Below are 16,723 nucleotides of genomic sequence, written 5' to 3' on the forward strand. Positions count from 1 at the left end.
TGTGTCCCTGTGCTGCAGGTACCTCTATCTTCTGTTCTGTGAAGATGACGTGCTGTCCCTGGAGGACTGGGTGTTCAACACCGAGGCTCACCCCCTGCCCATCAACCACACGGACCTGAGGGCAGCAGGGCAGCCCTGAGGCCCTGCCCGGCTCCTGCTGGCCCAGCCTGGGCAGACTCTGCTTTTCCTTTCCATTGAAGGAATTCCTGCTGTTCCTGAAATGGTGTTTTGGGGCACTAGTCCAATTGCGGACAGGATTTTCTCGGGAAGATGAACCATGACTAAGCACCTTCTTTTCCTCTGTGAGGAGCTCTATTAGGCTGATGATGAGATGTTTATTCTGGGCCATACTGTACACAGTTCATAGACATTCCTTTATACAGAGAATTTATATGAAATCCGCTGATTTTGCTTTATAGTGGCCAAAGGACTAGAAGTTTGCCATAAAATAGACTTTACACACACACAAACACACACATCCTCCTTTCCTTTCTCTGGTTCATTTCTGCCTTTTGTCTGCTCTTGGATTTATCACCTTTCCAGCGAACAGCTCTCAGTGTTCTGGGATTTCTGGTGCTCTGGGGGCTCTGCAGGAGAATGAGGGAGTTGTCCTTGGTTGGGAGAGCAGCTGGAATTGTTGGGGATGGTGAGGAGGTGCTGGGAGCTCAGGAGTGAAGGCAGGACGGGGACAGGTGATGTTTTCCTGGGAAATGAGACCATCAGACCCTGCACAGACAGGAGCAGCCTCAGGCTGGAATTTACAGATTTCAGGGGGGGACTTGAACCACCCTGATCCCTGCTGGAGAGGTAACTCAGGAGCAATCCTGGAGGCTCCTGGAGTGAGAAATTCCTCCTTGCAAGGGACACAGGAGCCAACAGAGGGGCTCTGCTGAGCCCAGAACGAGATCCAAGGCTGCAGGGGCTGTGGATGGTGAGTTCAGGATCCTGAGGGCACCAGGGAGGGGGGAAAGCTCCAGCCTGGACCTCTCCAGGGGTGACACAGCCCTGGGGTTCAGGTGACCCTGCCTGAGCAGGGACTGGGACAGAGCCACCCCAGTGTCCCCTCCGGCCTCAGCCATTCTGTGACTCTGCGGTGTCACAACTGTAACTAAACCAAAATCCTTGCTCCTGATGTATTTTTATATATTTTTTTTCTGTGCTCTTAAAACACATGTACCACCCATCACATCTCATTTGACTTTCCTTTTATTGTTTTTTTTTTTTTTTTTTTTTTTGGTGTGTTTTTCTACTTTTATTTGGAACTAAATGTTACGAGTCACTTGTAATAATTTTACTGCTGTAATAGTCAGATCTGTGAAACAGAATAAAAGTCTTGTAAAATAAAAAGCCTGTTGGGGTTGATCCTGTAAAAGACCAGTCACTCCATGCTTGGAATGAGACAGCACTGGATTTAAAGAGTGGATTTGGAGAGGTTTGTGCAGTAGAAGTTGATTTCTAGGGGAATCCAGGCAGTGTTTGACAGCAATTCCAGCTCTGTTAAATGCTGGATCTGGGATCAGATTCCCTCTGATCACTGCACAGCTCTGTGGCCCCGGGGGATGGAACATTTTTATTTTTGTTCATTCTTGTGACAGCCTCGTGACAATCGGTTCATTCAGCAACTTGGGGGAAAATAAAGTTGCTTTGAGCAAGTTGTGAAAACAGAAAATGTTGTTTCTAAATTCCTGCCTTTGTAATTCCCCGAGAGAAATAAGATTGTCAGATGGGGACTTAGCATTATCCCAGGGATAAAGCTGCTGCCTGCTAAGCCTGGCCTGGAGGAATGGCTGTTGGTAAATAAACATCTTGGGAGTGAGCTGTGTTATCCGGGAGATTTGGGGATGGGGAGCTCTTGGAGCTCAAAGGATTCTGATAATGGATTAAGGGAATTTCTTAAATAAGAATGACCTGCTCTTGGAGTAACATGGAGCAGAATTTAAACCCTCAGAACAAACAGTGTGGTTCTGGTTTCCTTCAGGAACAGCTCCATGGCTGGTTTCCATTTCTCACAGGCGAGTGGCACCATCCCACACCTCCCAAGGAAGTTTCCTGCAGCTCAGCACAAACCAGGAGCTGTTCTGGCCAAGGGGAAACGTGGGATCGTTTCTCCTGCTGGGTGGAAACCTTCCCTGTTATTATTATTTTTAGGATTCCCTTTGATCCAGGTGTGCCTGGGTGGGCCCCACAGCAGATGTGTGGATATTTAACATTCTTCACGAGTGCTGTAATCCCAGCCCCCAGAACAAACCCAGAGAGGTTTGTTCTCTTTCAAAGAGCAGCAGGCACCCTGAATTATTCCACATTTTCTCTTTCATTCGGGTTCTTCATGGAGCAGAGTTCCAGGGGAGTTTTCTGCTGTGCTGCAGAAGGAATTTTCACTGCATGAATCACAAAAATCCCCCCGGGCTCCTCTGCTGGTCCCATCCTCATCCTCCCTCCCTTAATGGCTTGGTCATGCTCTCGCTCATCTCCATCTCCAGAGTTCTTTAAACCTAAAACAAAAACGATTAGGCAGGCTTAGGATACAGCAGAGCTCCAAAGGATTAAAGGCTGACGCTGCCTGCTTCCCTCGGAGAGATCAAACATTCAGCGCTGGCCCTGCAGCAGAAATCTTCCCCGGCTGTGGGGGACTGGAGCAGGACGGGAGGATGAGGCGTGGGGAGGGGTTAAAATAATAAATTTGTGTGTCTAAATAATAAATCTGTGTGTCTTGGCCCAGCCACCGCTAAGGGACAATGTGACAGCAATGCCACGGCTGTGGGAGGGACACTGAAAATATGGGAGGTTGAAAAGCTTGGGGGGGGAAATGACCCAAAATGTGACCCAAATGATGGTAAAAATGACCCAAAATGTGGGGATGATACCGGAGACAGAACGCTGAGCACCATCACCCCAGGGCTGCCAAGTCGTTCCCATCCCCTAATTCCCATTTATAGAGCTCAAACCTCAGCAGAATCACTGCAAGAACCCACCGATACCTGTTTTATTAAAAAAATACCCATTTTCGTCAGCTATAGCCAAGTAGAAGTGCAGGATACGGCTTTGGGAAATGCAGAACAAGTCCAGGGTTTTGTTCTTTCCGGGAAAAGCTGAATTAAGGGCAAAATGGGAATATGAGGATGGACAGACACCCATCTATCCCATGGATAATAAAGAAAAAGTCCTTGGAGACAGAGGATGGGGTTCATCCCCCCCAGAGCCCTCACAGCAGAGACATTTCAGCCTAGAAAGCGCTTTTTCCTGAACAAGTGCCGCTCATTCACCATTTAGAGTGGTTTTATCTTCACAAGTGCCGTTAATTTAACACTAAAAGGAACTTTTCCCTAACTGGGATTTAACACTAAAACACATTTTTCCCTGACCGGGCGCCGGTCATTTAACACTAACACGATCTTTTCCCAGACGCACCGACGCTCATTTAACACTAAAACACATTTTTCCCTGACCGGGTGCCGATATTTAACACCACACAGCCCCTTCCCGTGACGGAGCGGAGGTAGTTTAACACAAAAAGGGGTTTTATTCCCCGCGGGGCCCGCGGCCCCTCCTCGGCCGCCTGACGCCTCCCCCGGCCGGGCGGCCATGGCGGCTCCGCGGCGCGGGCCCGGCGCGATGGCGGGGCCGGGGCCCGGAGCGGCCCCTCCGCGCCTGGCGCTGGCCCTGGCGCTGCTGGCCGCGCTGCTGGCCGCCAAGTACTACCGGGACGCGGAGGCGGCGCGGCAGCAGGTACCGGGTACAGGGGCGGGGACGGGCCGGGCGGAGCGAGGGGAATGGCGGGCGCGGCCCGGCCGGGCTGCGTGAGGGGAGGCGGCGGCACCGGGCAGGCAGCGGGGCTCGGGGAGCCGGAGCGGGGCTGAGGGAGCCGGAGCGGGGCTGAGGGGGCACCAGGAGCCGTAGCGGGGCCGGGGGAGCTGTAGCGGGGCTGAGGAGACGCCAGGAGTCGGTGGGCACCGGGGCTGAGGTGGCTGTGGCCAGGCTGAAGTGACCACCAGGCATTTGGTGGGGTCTGAAGTGGCCATAACCAGGCTGAAGTGACCACCAGGAATCAGTGGGAGCTGAGGTGGCCGTAGCTGTGCTGAAGTGACCACCAGGCATCGGTGAGGGGTTAAGTGGGCCATAGCCAGGCTGGAATGACCACCAGGCATCAATGGGGGCTGAGGGGGCCATAGCCAGGCTGAAGTGACCGCCAGACTTGGGGTGGCCACTGGGGTTGAGGGGACCACCAGGCATCTGAGGCCACGGGGGTTAAGATGTCGCTGGTGTTGGGGCACTGCCAGGCATCGGTGGCTGCTGGGGCTGAGGTGGCCGTGGCCAGGCTGAGGTGACCACCAGGCATTGGGGGGGTTAAGGTGGACACTGGGTTGAGGTGGCCAGGCTGAGGTGACCACCAGGCATTGGGGGGGTTAAGGTGGACACTGGGTTGAGGTGGCCAGGCTGAGGTGACCACCAGGCATTGGGGGGGTTGAGGTGGCCAGGCTGAGGTGACCACCAGGTGTCACTGGGGGTTCAGGTGGACAGCGGGTTGAGGGAGATGTGTCAGCACCTGCAGCCAGGTGCTCAGCAGAGCTGTTCCCTGTTTTCAGAGCCCAGGATGCTCATCCCCATTCATTCAGGGAATAAAAGCAGGTTAACTGTGGACAGTCCACAGTGCATTGTCCCTGTGCACGAAAACACATCTCCGTTCATTTTTTCCTGTCCTTGGCCATGTCCTCATCCACATCTTCATTTTGAGTTTCAGTTTATTTCAGTCTCGGCCCTGGAAGTGCCCTGGAAGGCTCTTTAGTGCTTTCGTAGCTGCAGTTGATGGGAGCAAAGCCTTCCAGGCTGCATTAGTGCTGCTTCAGGCTGGCAGGCAACAGATGGAAAATAAACGGGCTCGGGAGCTCTGGGGATGGTGCTGCAGGCAATGGAGAGCAGCAGAATGCAGAGCGTTTGTGCTCCCAGCTCCAGCCTTCTCCAGGGTGGCAGGGCAAGCTGCTGGATCCTGGGGCATGTGCCAAGGGCTGGCTGGCACTGAGGGCTTTGCCCTGCCTGCTCTGTGTCCCTCCCTCCTCTCACACCAACCTGGAGCTCTTGCTCTGCCTCCAAGTCGTCCCTTTGCCTTCAGACTGGGGAGTGGAAATGTGTGGAAGCTTCCAGAGCCCTTCTGGGCCTTGTGGGGGCTTGTCAGAGGGAGAAACTGAGGCACAGAGCAGCTGGGGTCCTGTGGAAGTTTCTGGAGAAGGCTGTGGGTTCTGTGACTCCCTGACGGGTGGCTGAGGGAGCAGGGAGCCAAAATATTCCATCTCCAAGTCTGGAGCTTTAGAGGGGCACTGACCAGTGCAGGGCAGTGATGCTGGAGTGGATCCCACCACAAGTGGAGGTTTCTAATTCCAAGGGCTCAGCTCACTCCCTCTGTGCTTTAGGAATGTGGTACTCACATATTTGTCTGCCTTTATTTGCACATCAGCTTATCCCAGCAGCCACCACCTCCAGGTGCTCCCAGATCTGCAGGTTTAGGCTGAGCTAGCTGGAAAAAGTGAGGAATTTTTCTGGCAAAGGGCTCTGAACGTGAGCAAATGGTTCAGCTGGAATTACTCAGGCAGATGTAGGTTCAGTGTCCTCGTGCCAGCAGTTCCTGCAAATAGCACCAAACCCTGCCAAGGGCCGTTCATCTTTCCCTGGATGTGCTGGGAAGGGTGGGATTAACTCCAGAGGGGCCACAGTGGGCTCCTGCAGGAGGTTCCAGTGAAATCTCTCTTGCCTCTTCTTCCCAAACCAGGAGCTGGCTCTGAAGTCCTTGGGGAATGAGGGGCTGTTCCTCTTCTCCTCCCTGGACACCAACAAGGACCTGTACCTGAGCCCAGAGGAGTTCAAACCCATTGCTGAGAAGCTCACAGGTGGGTTCCTGTCTGCCTTCCTGCACAGAGCCAAACATCATGAACACACAGCTTGAACTCACTGAATATTTCATTCACTTTATTGTTTTCTGGGTCTTATTTACACGAAGAGAGGCTGTGAAGCTTTCCATGTTGTTGGAAAGGCTTAAGCAGCAGACATCACTGTGACAAAGTGCAGTTTTTACAAGGTGGAGGATCCCACTGCTGGACTAGCAAAGTACATAAGTGACTTTGTGTGGAGCTTAAGGGGGATTTGGGATGGGTGAATGGCACAAATGCAGCTCAGGCCAGGCCAGAGGCACCAGTGAGGGCTCCATTCAGCTGGGGCAGCTCTCCTGGCTGGCAGCTGGGGGAGATCATCTCTGCAGGCTGTGTCAGCACAGAGCAAGTGGCTCTGCTGGTGCCAGCCAGGGAGAGTGTGGGCATGACAAAGGACACGGGGACACAGACAGGGACTGCTGTGCTCTCCTGGACTGGCTCCAGCACGTGCTGGGATGGGGCTGTGAGTGTGCCTGGGCTTTGCAGCCAGGGAAACAGGGAATCATGGAATGGTTTGGGCTGGGAGGGACCCCAAAGCCCCTCCAGTGCCACCCCTGCCATGGCAGGGACACCTCCCACTGCCCCAGGCTGCTCCCAGCCCTGTCCAGCCTGGCCTTGGGCACTGCCAGGCATCCAGGGGCAGCCACAGCTGCTCCGGGCACCCTCACAGGGAACAATTCCTCCCCAGTGTCCAACCTAAACCCACCCCCTCCCACTTTAAAGCCATCCAGTTCATCCCCTTCCCCTTCATTTATGCAGCCAGAGCTGGGTCTGAGTTCTGCTGTGTGGGATCAGCTGGGAGACCCCCAGTGCTCCTGGATTTGCAGGATAAACGTGTGATCACAACTGCATAAAAGGGGAGGGAGGGGAAGCAGCTGCCTGAATTCCTGTCCTTGTGCCCAGGGGTTGCTCCAGTGTCAGAGTCTGAAGAGGAGGAGACACCAGATGCAGACGGGGAGACTCTGTCCATTGTGGCCAAGTTCCAGCCCCTGCTCATGGAAACGATGACGAAGAGCAAGGATGGCTTCTTGGGAGTAGGTGTCCTGCAGGGCCCAGACTGCGGGATAAACACATCTGGGGGCTGGGAACAGCACCAGGAAAAGGCTGGGAGGGGACAGGATCCTTGCTGTGACAGGGAGCCCCTCAGCATTGCAGGCTTTCAGCACACTCAGCTGTGCCCTGCCCCAGTCAGAGCACCCTCCCTTCCTGGGGAGCTGGGAGCAGGAACAGAGCTGCCTCTGCTCATGCCGTGTTCCCTCTGCTCTGTTACTCACATTCTTGAGGGCTGACAGAATGTTTGGTGGGGTAAGAAGAGTTTGGGATGTGATGCAATTTCTCCCCCCCTGCATCCATGACATGACTGCACACTGGGACACTCCTGTGGGCCCTGACAGCATCTTCTGTTCCCAGATTTCCCACGTGGCTCTGTCTGGGCTCAGGAACTGGACGGCCCCAGCAGCCCCCATGAGTGTCCTGCTTGCCAGGCAGTTCAAAGCCTTCCTCCCTCCTAAGGACAATCTGGATCTCGGGGAGCCCTGGTGGATCATTCCCAGTGAGCTGAACATCTTCACTGGGTATCTCTCCAACAACAGGTTTTACCCTCCGCCTCCCAAGGGCAAAGAGGTGAGATATGACACGCAGATTTCATATGTGTATCCCTGTTTTCTAGAGAAGCAGGAATTCTGCAGTGTATAGCCAGGAGCACCTAAACTGAGAGCAGGCCAAAGCTCTGTGTGTGTGTGACGGCCAGATGGGGCTGACTCGAGTAACTTCATCTTGTTTCTTTAATTGTGGGGAACTGGAACATAGCTTTTCCCAGAGAGGGTTATTCAGAAAGGACGGGGGTCATTCCTGATGGGACAGTGTCCAAGTGAGCCTTCAGGTGCCAGGTGGGACCTGTGTGTGCCCAGCAGGTAAAGCCTGGCTGTGCATCCCCTCCCCTGGGTGCATCCCACCCCTTCGAGGCTGAAGCATTGCTGGAGGCAGCCTTGCACATCAGTTTGCTGTCGTGCCTGGGCTGATGGAAGGCTGCAGCCCATGGCAATGGCACAGGAACCATGCAAGATGGATTTATTTGTGACAGCAGTGCCTTGCTTTGTCTCCTCGCTGTGTGATTAGGTCGGTCTCTGAGCTGGCTGTTAAATCACAGCCGTTCTCTGACCTTCCTGCTCGGGTGGGGGCTGCTCTGGAGCTGTGTGGAGGAGCAGTTCTCCCTGCTGTCCTCAGTCCCTGTCCCGTGTGAGGAGCAGTTCTCATGCTGCTCCTGCCCTCCCTCAGGTGCTCATCCACAGGCTGCTGAGCATGTTCCACCCGCGCCCGTTCGTCAGGACGCGCTTCGCCCCACAGGGAGCCGTGGCCTGCCTCCAGGCCAGCAGCAGCTTCTACTACAGCGTGGCATTCCGGTGAGCCCCGGGGGCTGGGGGCACCCCCGGGGGATGGGGACACCCCCAGCCCGTGCCCTGGCAGAGGGCACAGCAGGCATGGCACTGCAGCGTTGTCCCAAGGGACACTGGGTGGTGGGGCTGGGAGGGAGGTGCAAGCCAAGGGTCCCCTGTGCTGCCAGTGTCACCGTGTCCTCGTGCAAGCCAAGGGTCACCTGTGCTGCCAGTGTCACCGTGTCCTCATGCAACCCAAGGGTCACCTGTGCTGCCAGTGTCACCGTGTCCTCGTGCAACCCAAGGGTCACCTGTGCTGCCAGTGTCACCGTGTCCTCGTGCAACCCAAGGGTCCCCTGTGCTGCCAGTGTCACTGTGTCCTCGTGCAACCCAAGGGTCACCTGTGCTGCCAGTGTCACCGTGTCCTCGTGCAAGCCAAGGGTCACCTGTGCTGCCAGTGTCACCGTGTCCTCGTGCAAGCCAAGGGTCCCCTGTGCTGCCAGTGTCACCGTGTCCTCATGCAGGGCATCACCCCTGGCTGAAAGGGGAGAATCTGGCTAGCAAGAATTCTGTTAGATTTGTGTTAATCAAAGTGTCTTTCCATTGTGGAGAGTGCACAGAATTGTTTTACTGGCGGCGTTACACGCTTTACACAGCTGTTACACACTTTACAGTGTTACACACAGCTGTGACGTGTCTGAGCAAGCTAAAGAGGCCTTGTTCTGTCCCTGTGTTTCAAGGAATGATAAATTACTTCATCCTTCCTGGCTGCCCAGTTCCAGAAGGCATGGATACTGGAGGTGCTCCTGACCCAGGGCATCTGTTCCAGTCTCACCCTCCTCACTGTGTGACATGAAAAGCTGTTTAAGCTCCACCTCTCCTGCCCAGTTGAGGCTCATAGTTTCAGGTGCCTGGAGACAGCTTTTCCCTGCTCTCTCTGCAGTGCAGGATCCCACCTGACGGCTCCTCTCTCCTTGCAGGATCCACGCCGAATTCCAGCTGAACGAGCCACCAAACTTCCCCTTCTGGTTCTCCCCGGGGCAGTTCACAGGTTACATTGTCCTGTCCAAGGACTCCTCCCACGTCAGGGACTTCAGGCTCTTTGTTCCCAACAACAGGTACGGCTGTTTCCCTCTCATTTCTGGGAAAATCTGAGAGATTTGAGCTCTGCAGTTGCTTTAAATGCATTTCTGCAACACTGGGGATCCCTGACACATCCAGGGCCTGATTCACACCCAGTAACTGTCCCTTGGTTATGGGAGGGACAGGCAGGGTGTGGCAGGACTGGCAGTCCCAGTGGAGTTCAGCACGGCCTGCTGCTCCTCCTCCAACACGTTCTTTTTGCTTGGAGTCTCACAGGTTAAGGCTTTGTGTGCAGAGCTGTGCAGCAGCTCGTTCCTGCTCTCTGGCAGGGAGCTGGAAGTGTTTCGGGGGGAAGGAGCTTCAAATCTCTTTGCCCATGACAAGAGTGAAAATTCTATTACAACGTTACCCTGGCGACTCAACCCCAGTGGCTCTGTCAGCACATTTCTTACAGCCAGCAGCCACTTTGGGCTCTGCCAGCAGCCTTTTGCTTCCAGAAAAACACTTTTAAAAGTTCAGCAGGATCAGAATGTGCGAGCGAAGTGCTGGGAAGGAAGAGGGAGCAAAGACATCTCTCTTTCCTGTCACTTGACAGAGCTCAGAGGTGTTGAGTGCGATTTCCAGAGTGCTGAGTGGGTGCCTGGGCCCTGGGCCAGCAGGATTGGTGTTCCTGGGCTGCTGCAGGGAGCACGGAGATCTCCAGAGGCTCTGGGTCTGGTGCTGGCCCTGCAGGAGGATGTTCCCTCAGTTTGGGGTTCCCTTGCCCAGCTTTAGCCCTGGGTCACTCCTGGGTTCCAGTTTGGGGTTCCCTTGCCCAGCTTTAGCCCTGGGTCACTCCTGGGTTCCAGTTTGGGGTTCCCTTGGCCAGCTTTGGCCCTGGGTCACTCCTGGGTTCCAGTTTGGGGTTCCCTTGCCCAGCTTTGGCCCTGGCTGTTCCCCTGCAGGTCCCTGAACGTGGACATGGAGTGGCTCTACGGGGCAAGCGAGAGCAGCAACATGGAGGTGGACATTGGATACCTGCCCCAGGTCTGTGCCCTGTCCTGTGCCCCAGGACAGTTTCTCCTCGGGGGTTTGTGCTGCCACAAACCTCTGGAACCTCTGTACCCCGTTCCTTGGAGCTTTCCCTGGATCATTTCAGTACAGTAGTGCAATTTCCATTTACCTCTGTCCTCTGCAGCCCCGTTGGCAGCTCTTCTGATTTTCCCTTTTCCCTCAGTGTGGATTAAATCCTAAGCTTTTGGAGACTTTTTCCTTTTTTAAAACATTGCCTGACAGGCAGGAGGGAAGATGAGGAGCTGAACCCAGGCCCTGAGCCCAGAGCAGGGTATGAATAACTGTGGGTCTGGATTTAGAAAGTGCATGAGGTTGTTCCCCTTTTTTGTGCTCTTGGGACAGGAAACATAAGGCAGAATTCTGAATGTCTGAATTCACCAGGCCCATGTTCTCCTAAACTAGAGCTGTGATTATTTTTAATTGGCAGGAGTCAGATTTAGCAGAATCATTCCAGCTGTAGCAGAGCCACAGGGAAGCTCCTGGGCAGCTTTTCCTGCTGCTCCCTCTCGTGGCTTCCCAGGGCTGAGCTGGTGACAGAGCAAGAGCTGCCAGTGAGCCCTGCAGGTCCTGGTGGCTGAAAGGATCTGGTGTCCCACAGCACTGGAAGGTGGGAACGTGGACTCTGTGCATTTCCAGCCCAGAGAGTGCAGCCACACTGAGGGAAATGAAGCTCCTCTCCTGGTGTTTCACTGGCAAAGTGCAGCTCCAGGAGGTGGGAGATGAGGCTGTGCCTTCCTGAGGAGCTGCACGGTGTTATTGAGGATCTGTGCCCTGTCCTGGAGCACCAGGAGAGGGCTGGGAGCAGGTCCAAGCCAGGCTGTTCCCTGCAGATGGAGCTGGAATCCAGAGGGCCCTCGGTGCCCTCCGTGATCCACGATGAGGACGGGAAGGTCCTGGCCAGCAGGGACCCCTCGGGGGAGCCCATCCAGTTTGTGTTTGAGGAGATCACCTGGCAGCAGCAGATCCCCTGGCAGGAGGCAGCCCACAGGCTGGAGGTGGCCATGTACCCATTTAAGAAGGTGAGGAAGGGGCTGGGCTCTCCTTGGCACGTGGATTTGGGGCAGATCGTCCTCACTGAGCCACCCAGTGACCTGGAGGGCCAGCAGGGTCCAGAGAACACGGCCTGAGCAGCATCCAGGGCACTGGGAGGGTGTCCCAGCGGGTTTGGGGTCACACAGCAGCACAGGCAGCAGCAAATTCTCCATGTCAGGATTGTACTGTGGGTGTAGGCTCATCCTTCCTGCCTCTTATCAGTGGCTGTGCTGTGATTGTGGAGCAGGCAGGTAATTGTGCTGCTTACAAATGCTTTTTGCTCTGGCTTCACTGGCACAGCAGCCAGGTGCCTCTGGACCAAGCTCTCCTTATCAGCAGAGAACACACGAGCTGCCTGTGTCTCTGCAGCCTGCAGCCAGACACAGATTTACAGCTCTGGGTGACCCAGACCATTTAACATGCCAGCAGGCTGTGGAGCAGATGGCCACTGCCTGTCACTGCTGCCTTGGCTGCAGGGACACGTTTTGGTGGCTGCCTCCTCGTGCCCGAGCTTACAAATGTCCCTTCAGGCTGCCAAGATGTTCGGATCAGTTCCTTTCACTGGAGTGATTGCAGCAGCTCTGTGCAGGCTCCTCAGCCAGCTCTCAGGCTGTTTCAGGAGATTTTGTAATAAATATCTCAAGGGCAGATTTCCCTGCAGCTGAGATGGGGCTGCAGACAGCCTGGGCACCCTGGTGCAGGTGTTCTCTGCAGTGTGTGAGGTCAGGGCTCTGCAGGGACAGGGACAGGGGGACCACAGCCTCTCCACCACAGTTATCACTTTATCATAGTTATCACTGATTTAAATCTGCATGTCCTGCTGTAGACTGAGCTCTGTGTGTGTCCCCCCTGGGTCGGTTCCCTCAGAGCTGCTCCTGCTGGAGCTGGGCTGTTGTCCCTGTCCCTCACGCTGTCCCTCTGCCCCCAGGTCTCCTACCTGCCCTTCACAGAAGCCTTTGAGAGAGCACAAGCAGAGAAGAAGCTGGTGCACTCCATCCTGCTCTGGGGGGCCCTGGATGACCAGTCCTGCTGAGGTGAGGGTGTTCCCAGCCTGGCTGCAGGGATGGGGGTCAGGGGCCAGCAGGAAACCTTGAGCCACTTGTTTGGGCTCTGGAGGAGCTGGACAGACAAAGCTGGGAGTGGGAGTCCCTGGTGGGAGCTGGGAATCACTGCTGGGAGTGGGAGTCACTGCTGGGAGCTGGGAGTGGGAATTACTGATGAGATCTCAGCTGCCCAGTGGCCACACCAGCTCTGTCTGAGACAAGCTGTGAATCAGGTGCCTTTGTCGAGGTGGAGACATGGCTCTGGTCTCTCCCCTTCCTCTCTCCTGCTGGGGAAGAGGAGAGGCAGCGCTGGCAGGGAAAGGGGCACTGCTCTGTGTGCCTTGTCCTGGCACCTGCACAGGAGAGGCAGAGCCAGGCCTGGCCTTGGGGCTGTCCTGGTGTGCAGCTTTTCCCCCTCAGTGCCTCAGAGCTTCTGTGCCACGTTGGGCAGGAGGGGAAGGGTTTCTTCAGTCCTGTGTGCCCTGAAGAGCCCTCAGCACTGGGCTGTGCTTGGCATGAGCAGCGGGTGGCACTGGGGGTGGCTGCCACAGCTCTCCTGTTCTGTGCCCGCCTTGGGCTCTGCTCTGCCAGCAGCACCTGTGGGGAGCAGAAGCCACGGAAAACTGCCAGAAATGGAGCAAAAAGGCAGTGGGGAGGGCTGGGGGGAGCCAGAGCCAGCTGGCACTCAGCAGCTGGCATGGAGCACGGTGACAGTGCCCTGAGGAAGCCCAGCAAAGCCTCCTGTGCCTCTTCCCGTGCCAGGTTCGGGGCGAACTCTCCGGGAAACCGTCCTGGAAAGTTCGCCCATCCTCGCCCTGCTCAACGAGAGCTTCATCAGCAGCTGGTCCCTGGTCAAGGAGCTGGAGGAGCTGCAGGTGAGGCTCACGCTCTGCTGGGGTGCCAGGGGGTGCCAGGGCGATCTCTGTTCCCAGCCCTCCCTGTGCTTGGCTGCTGCAGGGGCCAGGCAGACAGCAGATGGAGCAGGCTGAGAAGTGGCACTGTGACCCCTTGGCTCTGTCCTGGTGCCAGGTTTAAAGCTAAAACAGATGATTCTCTGTGAGACAGCCCTGCCCAAGGCCTCTGGTGCCATCAGCCAGCTGACTGCCCTGCAGGCCAGGGGACAAGCAAATAACCAAATAACCAAATAACTGTGTGAGCCCTGGGGCTCCTGGCTGAGCCTTTCCCCCTTGTGAGCCTGTGCTGTCAGCTGGGATCAGTCACAGAGCTGGAGACTGGGAAGGGCTGGGATCACACTTTGGTGTGCCTGTGATGGGGTGATTTCTTGTCTGGGGAGAAAATCTGCAGCTGAAATGGGAGAGGGAGCCTGAGAGGGAAAGGGAAAGCAGCCTGTGAGAGTGGTACCAGTTACCATTGCACTGCAAAGCAGCTCTCTGCTCCCTCCCTCTCTCCTGTGGGCTCTCCTGTGCCATTCTGCCACTTCTGGGGTGTGCCAATGTGTGGTTTTGGTGTCTCCCTGCAGAGCAACAGAGAGAATGAGCTCCACAGCAAACTGGCCAAGCTGCACCTGGAGAAATACAACTTCCCTGTGGAGATGATGATCTGCCTCCCCAACGGCACGGTGGTAAGGCTGGGCTCCTCCATGGCATCTGTTCTCTGCAGGGTCTGCCAGAGCTGGGGCTGCCCCTGAGCCTAGAAATCTGAAACAAATGTGTTTTAGTTCTTCTTCTTAACCTAAGCAAAGGGTCAGCACCCTTGGGGGAACATCACACATTGTTCTCTGACTGTGAAATTCAGACCCAAATTCTGGTTCCTGAATTAGCCCTTGGAAAGAATCAGATATTCTGTGGGAGCTGTTAGAGCCTTGTCTCCTCTGTGCTGGCTGCAGGCCAGGCAGGGGTGGGGAATTGTGCTGACCCTTAGAAGTCTCCTCTCATCTGTTTTCTTTGCCAGGTTCACCACATCAATGCCAACTATTTCCTGGACATTACTTCCATGAAGCCTGAAGATGTTGAAAGCAGCATCTTTAGTTTCTCAACCAATTTTGAAGACCCTTCAACTGCAGCTTACCTCCAGTTCCTGAAGGAAGGGCTGCACAGAGCAAAACCTTACCTGCAGCCCTAAAAGCAGGCACTGAATGCCCCCCCTGAGATGGCCAAAGACTCCAGAGATCTATTTTGGTTACAGCAAATCCTCCTGATCCCTGTGGCAGACGTTGAACTGCAGCAGTCCCAGCTCTGGATCCTGGTGTGAGCTGAGTTCAGCTCCACAGCTGCCCCTCTCACTGCAGGCACATTTCTGCAGGAGTGCAGATACCTGAACACACTCCCAGTGCCCCTGCCTGGGTGTGCACCCACCCTCATTGCTCTGGAACTGCTGCAGGCCCAGAGCTGGCCTGCAGGACTTGCTGAGAGCAGGGACAGCACTGCCATCGTGACCAAACACTCGTGCCCAGCACAGAGCCAGCAGCCCTGGGCAGTCCCTGTCCCCTGGGGCCAGCCTGGCATCCTGGGCAGCTCTGGATCTGACAGTGACAGTGTGTGTGACAGGACTGTGGCAGCCCTGAGCTCCTGTGGCACCTGGTGGCCTTGCTCAGGGAGGGTCTGTGCCCTGAGGGTGGCATGGGGACACCAGGAGTGGGCATCAGAGGGGTGAGCTGAGGATCAGTGTGAGCTCCCCAGTGACCCCAGGCTGAAGGACACAGCAGTGAGCAGTGTCCCACCCACCCATCCATCCCTCCCCAGCAGCTCTGGGACCTTGTCCCCGTGTCCCCTTGGAGCTGCTGCTCTGTCCCTGTCTGCTTTGAGCTCCCAGGCTGTGAACATGAAGTTCCCTCTGGGAGTGCCCTGGGATCCTCACCTGGCTGGGGACTGGGCAGCTCTAAAAGCCAGCAGTACAAAAAGGTATTTTCAGGAATTTTTTCCAAAGAGATTGTTCAGACACAAAGCCATCATCCCTCATCTGAAGCCACCCTAAGCAGTTGCTCCTGCTCTGTGCCAATGCCTGGATCAGAATGAGCATCATTTTGTGATTTGGAGAAGGAAAGGTTGAGTGAAATGGGATTTAAGGCAAATTCCTACAGACATGTGAGGGACAAAGCATCCTCAGTAGCTGCCTGCAGCCAGCCCTGGCTGCTGACGCTTTTTCTGCTCTCTGAAGCACAATTGTGTTGGACCAAATCAAATTAAGGGAAAAGCCTTTTTTTTTATTTTTAATTTTCAGTTCTGGGAGGAGCCTGGTGGTGGCAATTCCCCTGTCCCCACCTTGGTCCATACCTGAGCCTGGAGACTGAGCTTAGCTCTGGGCTGAACCAGTGCCACTTCACTAATTGCTCTAGTGAGACTAATTAATGACCCTGGGATGGATGGCTTTGTAACTATGCATTAACTCTGCACTTTCCACGCCCCGGTGGGACAGGCTGGGCTCAGGGCAGCACTGCAGAGCTCTGGCAGCCCTTGGGGCCCTTCCATCCCTGCAGGGCTCAGCCTTTGGGATCCCACAGAGTTTATTTTTATTTTATTCTCTCTTGGGATCCCCCAGCCACCTGTGAGCGCTCTCGGGATGAGCCTGGGCAGTGCAGGGGGAGCCCCAAAGCCACCCCCGAGCCGGAGCGGCCTGGGGGATCCCGAGGGGTCACAGCCCGTGTCCCTTTTCCCGTGCCAGGCTGCGGGGCTCCATCAGTGCGTGCCAAGCTCGATCTGTCCGTGCCAAGCGTTCCCCCCGTTCCCTCTCTGTGTTTTCTCCCCCTTCCCTCTCTGAGTTCCCCCGTTCTCGGTCCGTTCTCTCTGTACGGGCTCCGCCGCCGCCCCTGCCGTGCCTGGTGACGCCCCGGCCCGAAACCCGCGGCGGGCCCGGGCCGATGTCGGCCGGGAGGGGCGGCGGAGCGGCCCCGGTAAAACCAAAACCATCCGTGCATCATCTCAGCTGGGCTCGGCTCTGCTTCCTGCGCCGGGGCTGCGGGGGCGAGACGGGGTGTCCCCAATGTCCCCTTCACACCTGGGTGTCCCCAGTGTGCCTTTACACAGGAGTGTCCCTTTACACCGGGGTGTTTCCGGCGTCCCCTCTACACCTGGGTGTCCCCAATGTCCCTTTACCCAAGGGTGTCCCTGGATGTCCCCATGTACCGCGGTGTCTGTCCCCAACGTTCCTTCACACCGGGGTGTTCCCAATGTCCTTTTACACGGGGGTGTCCCCTCGCTGTCCCCGGGCTGTCCCCGCCGTTCCCGGCGCAGGCGCTGCGGCCCCGGAAGGCGCGGGGCGG

At 56.0% G+C, this 16,723-nt stretch overlaps 2 protein-coding genes across 2 annotated transcripts in view; both read left to right on the forward strand.

The window, feature by feature from the left end:
* The window catches only part of MAN1C1 (mannosidase alpha class 1C member 1), a 51,676-nt gene extending 50,454 nt beyond the window's left edge, over positions 1–1,222 (forward strand). The window contains exon 13 of the mRNA XM_058819874.1: positions 19–1,222. Coding sequence (XP_058675857.1) covers positions 19–139 — 121 coding nt within the window. The 3' untranslated portion in view covers positions 140–1,222. The remainder of the gene's footprint in view (positions 1–18) is intronic.
* Positions 1,223–3,562: 2,340 nt separating this feature from the next.
* On the forward strand, positions 3,563–16,375 carry SELENON (selenoprotein N). Its single transcript, XM_058819875.1, has 12 exons — positions 3,563–3,726; positions 5,762–5,879; positions 6,822–6,952; positions 7,329–7,541; positions 8,196–8,320; positions 9,274–9,411; positions 10,321–10,402; positions 11,260–11,448; positions 12,390–12,495; positions 13,267–13,379; positions 13,985–14,086; positions 14,416–16,375. Exons 1-12 carry the CDS (start codon positions 3,583–3,585, stop codon positions 14,584–14,586), a joined length of 1,632 nt encoding a protein of 543 aa, XP_058675858.1. The 5' UTR covers positions 3,563–3,582; the 3' UTR covers positions 14,587–16,375.
* The last annotated feature ends 348 nt before the right edge of the window (positions 16,376–16,723 follow it).

The sequence above is a fragment of the Ammospiza caudacuta genome, chromosome 25, assembly GCF_027887145.1.
Source record: "Ammospiza caudacuta isolate bAmmCau1 chromosome 25, bAmmCau1.pri, whole genome shotgun sequence".
NCBI classification, from domain to species: domain Eukaryota; kingdom Metazoa; phylum Chordata; class Aves; order Passeriformes; family Passerellidae; genus Ammospiza; species Ammospiza caudacuta.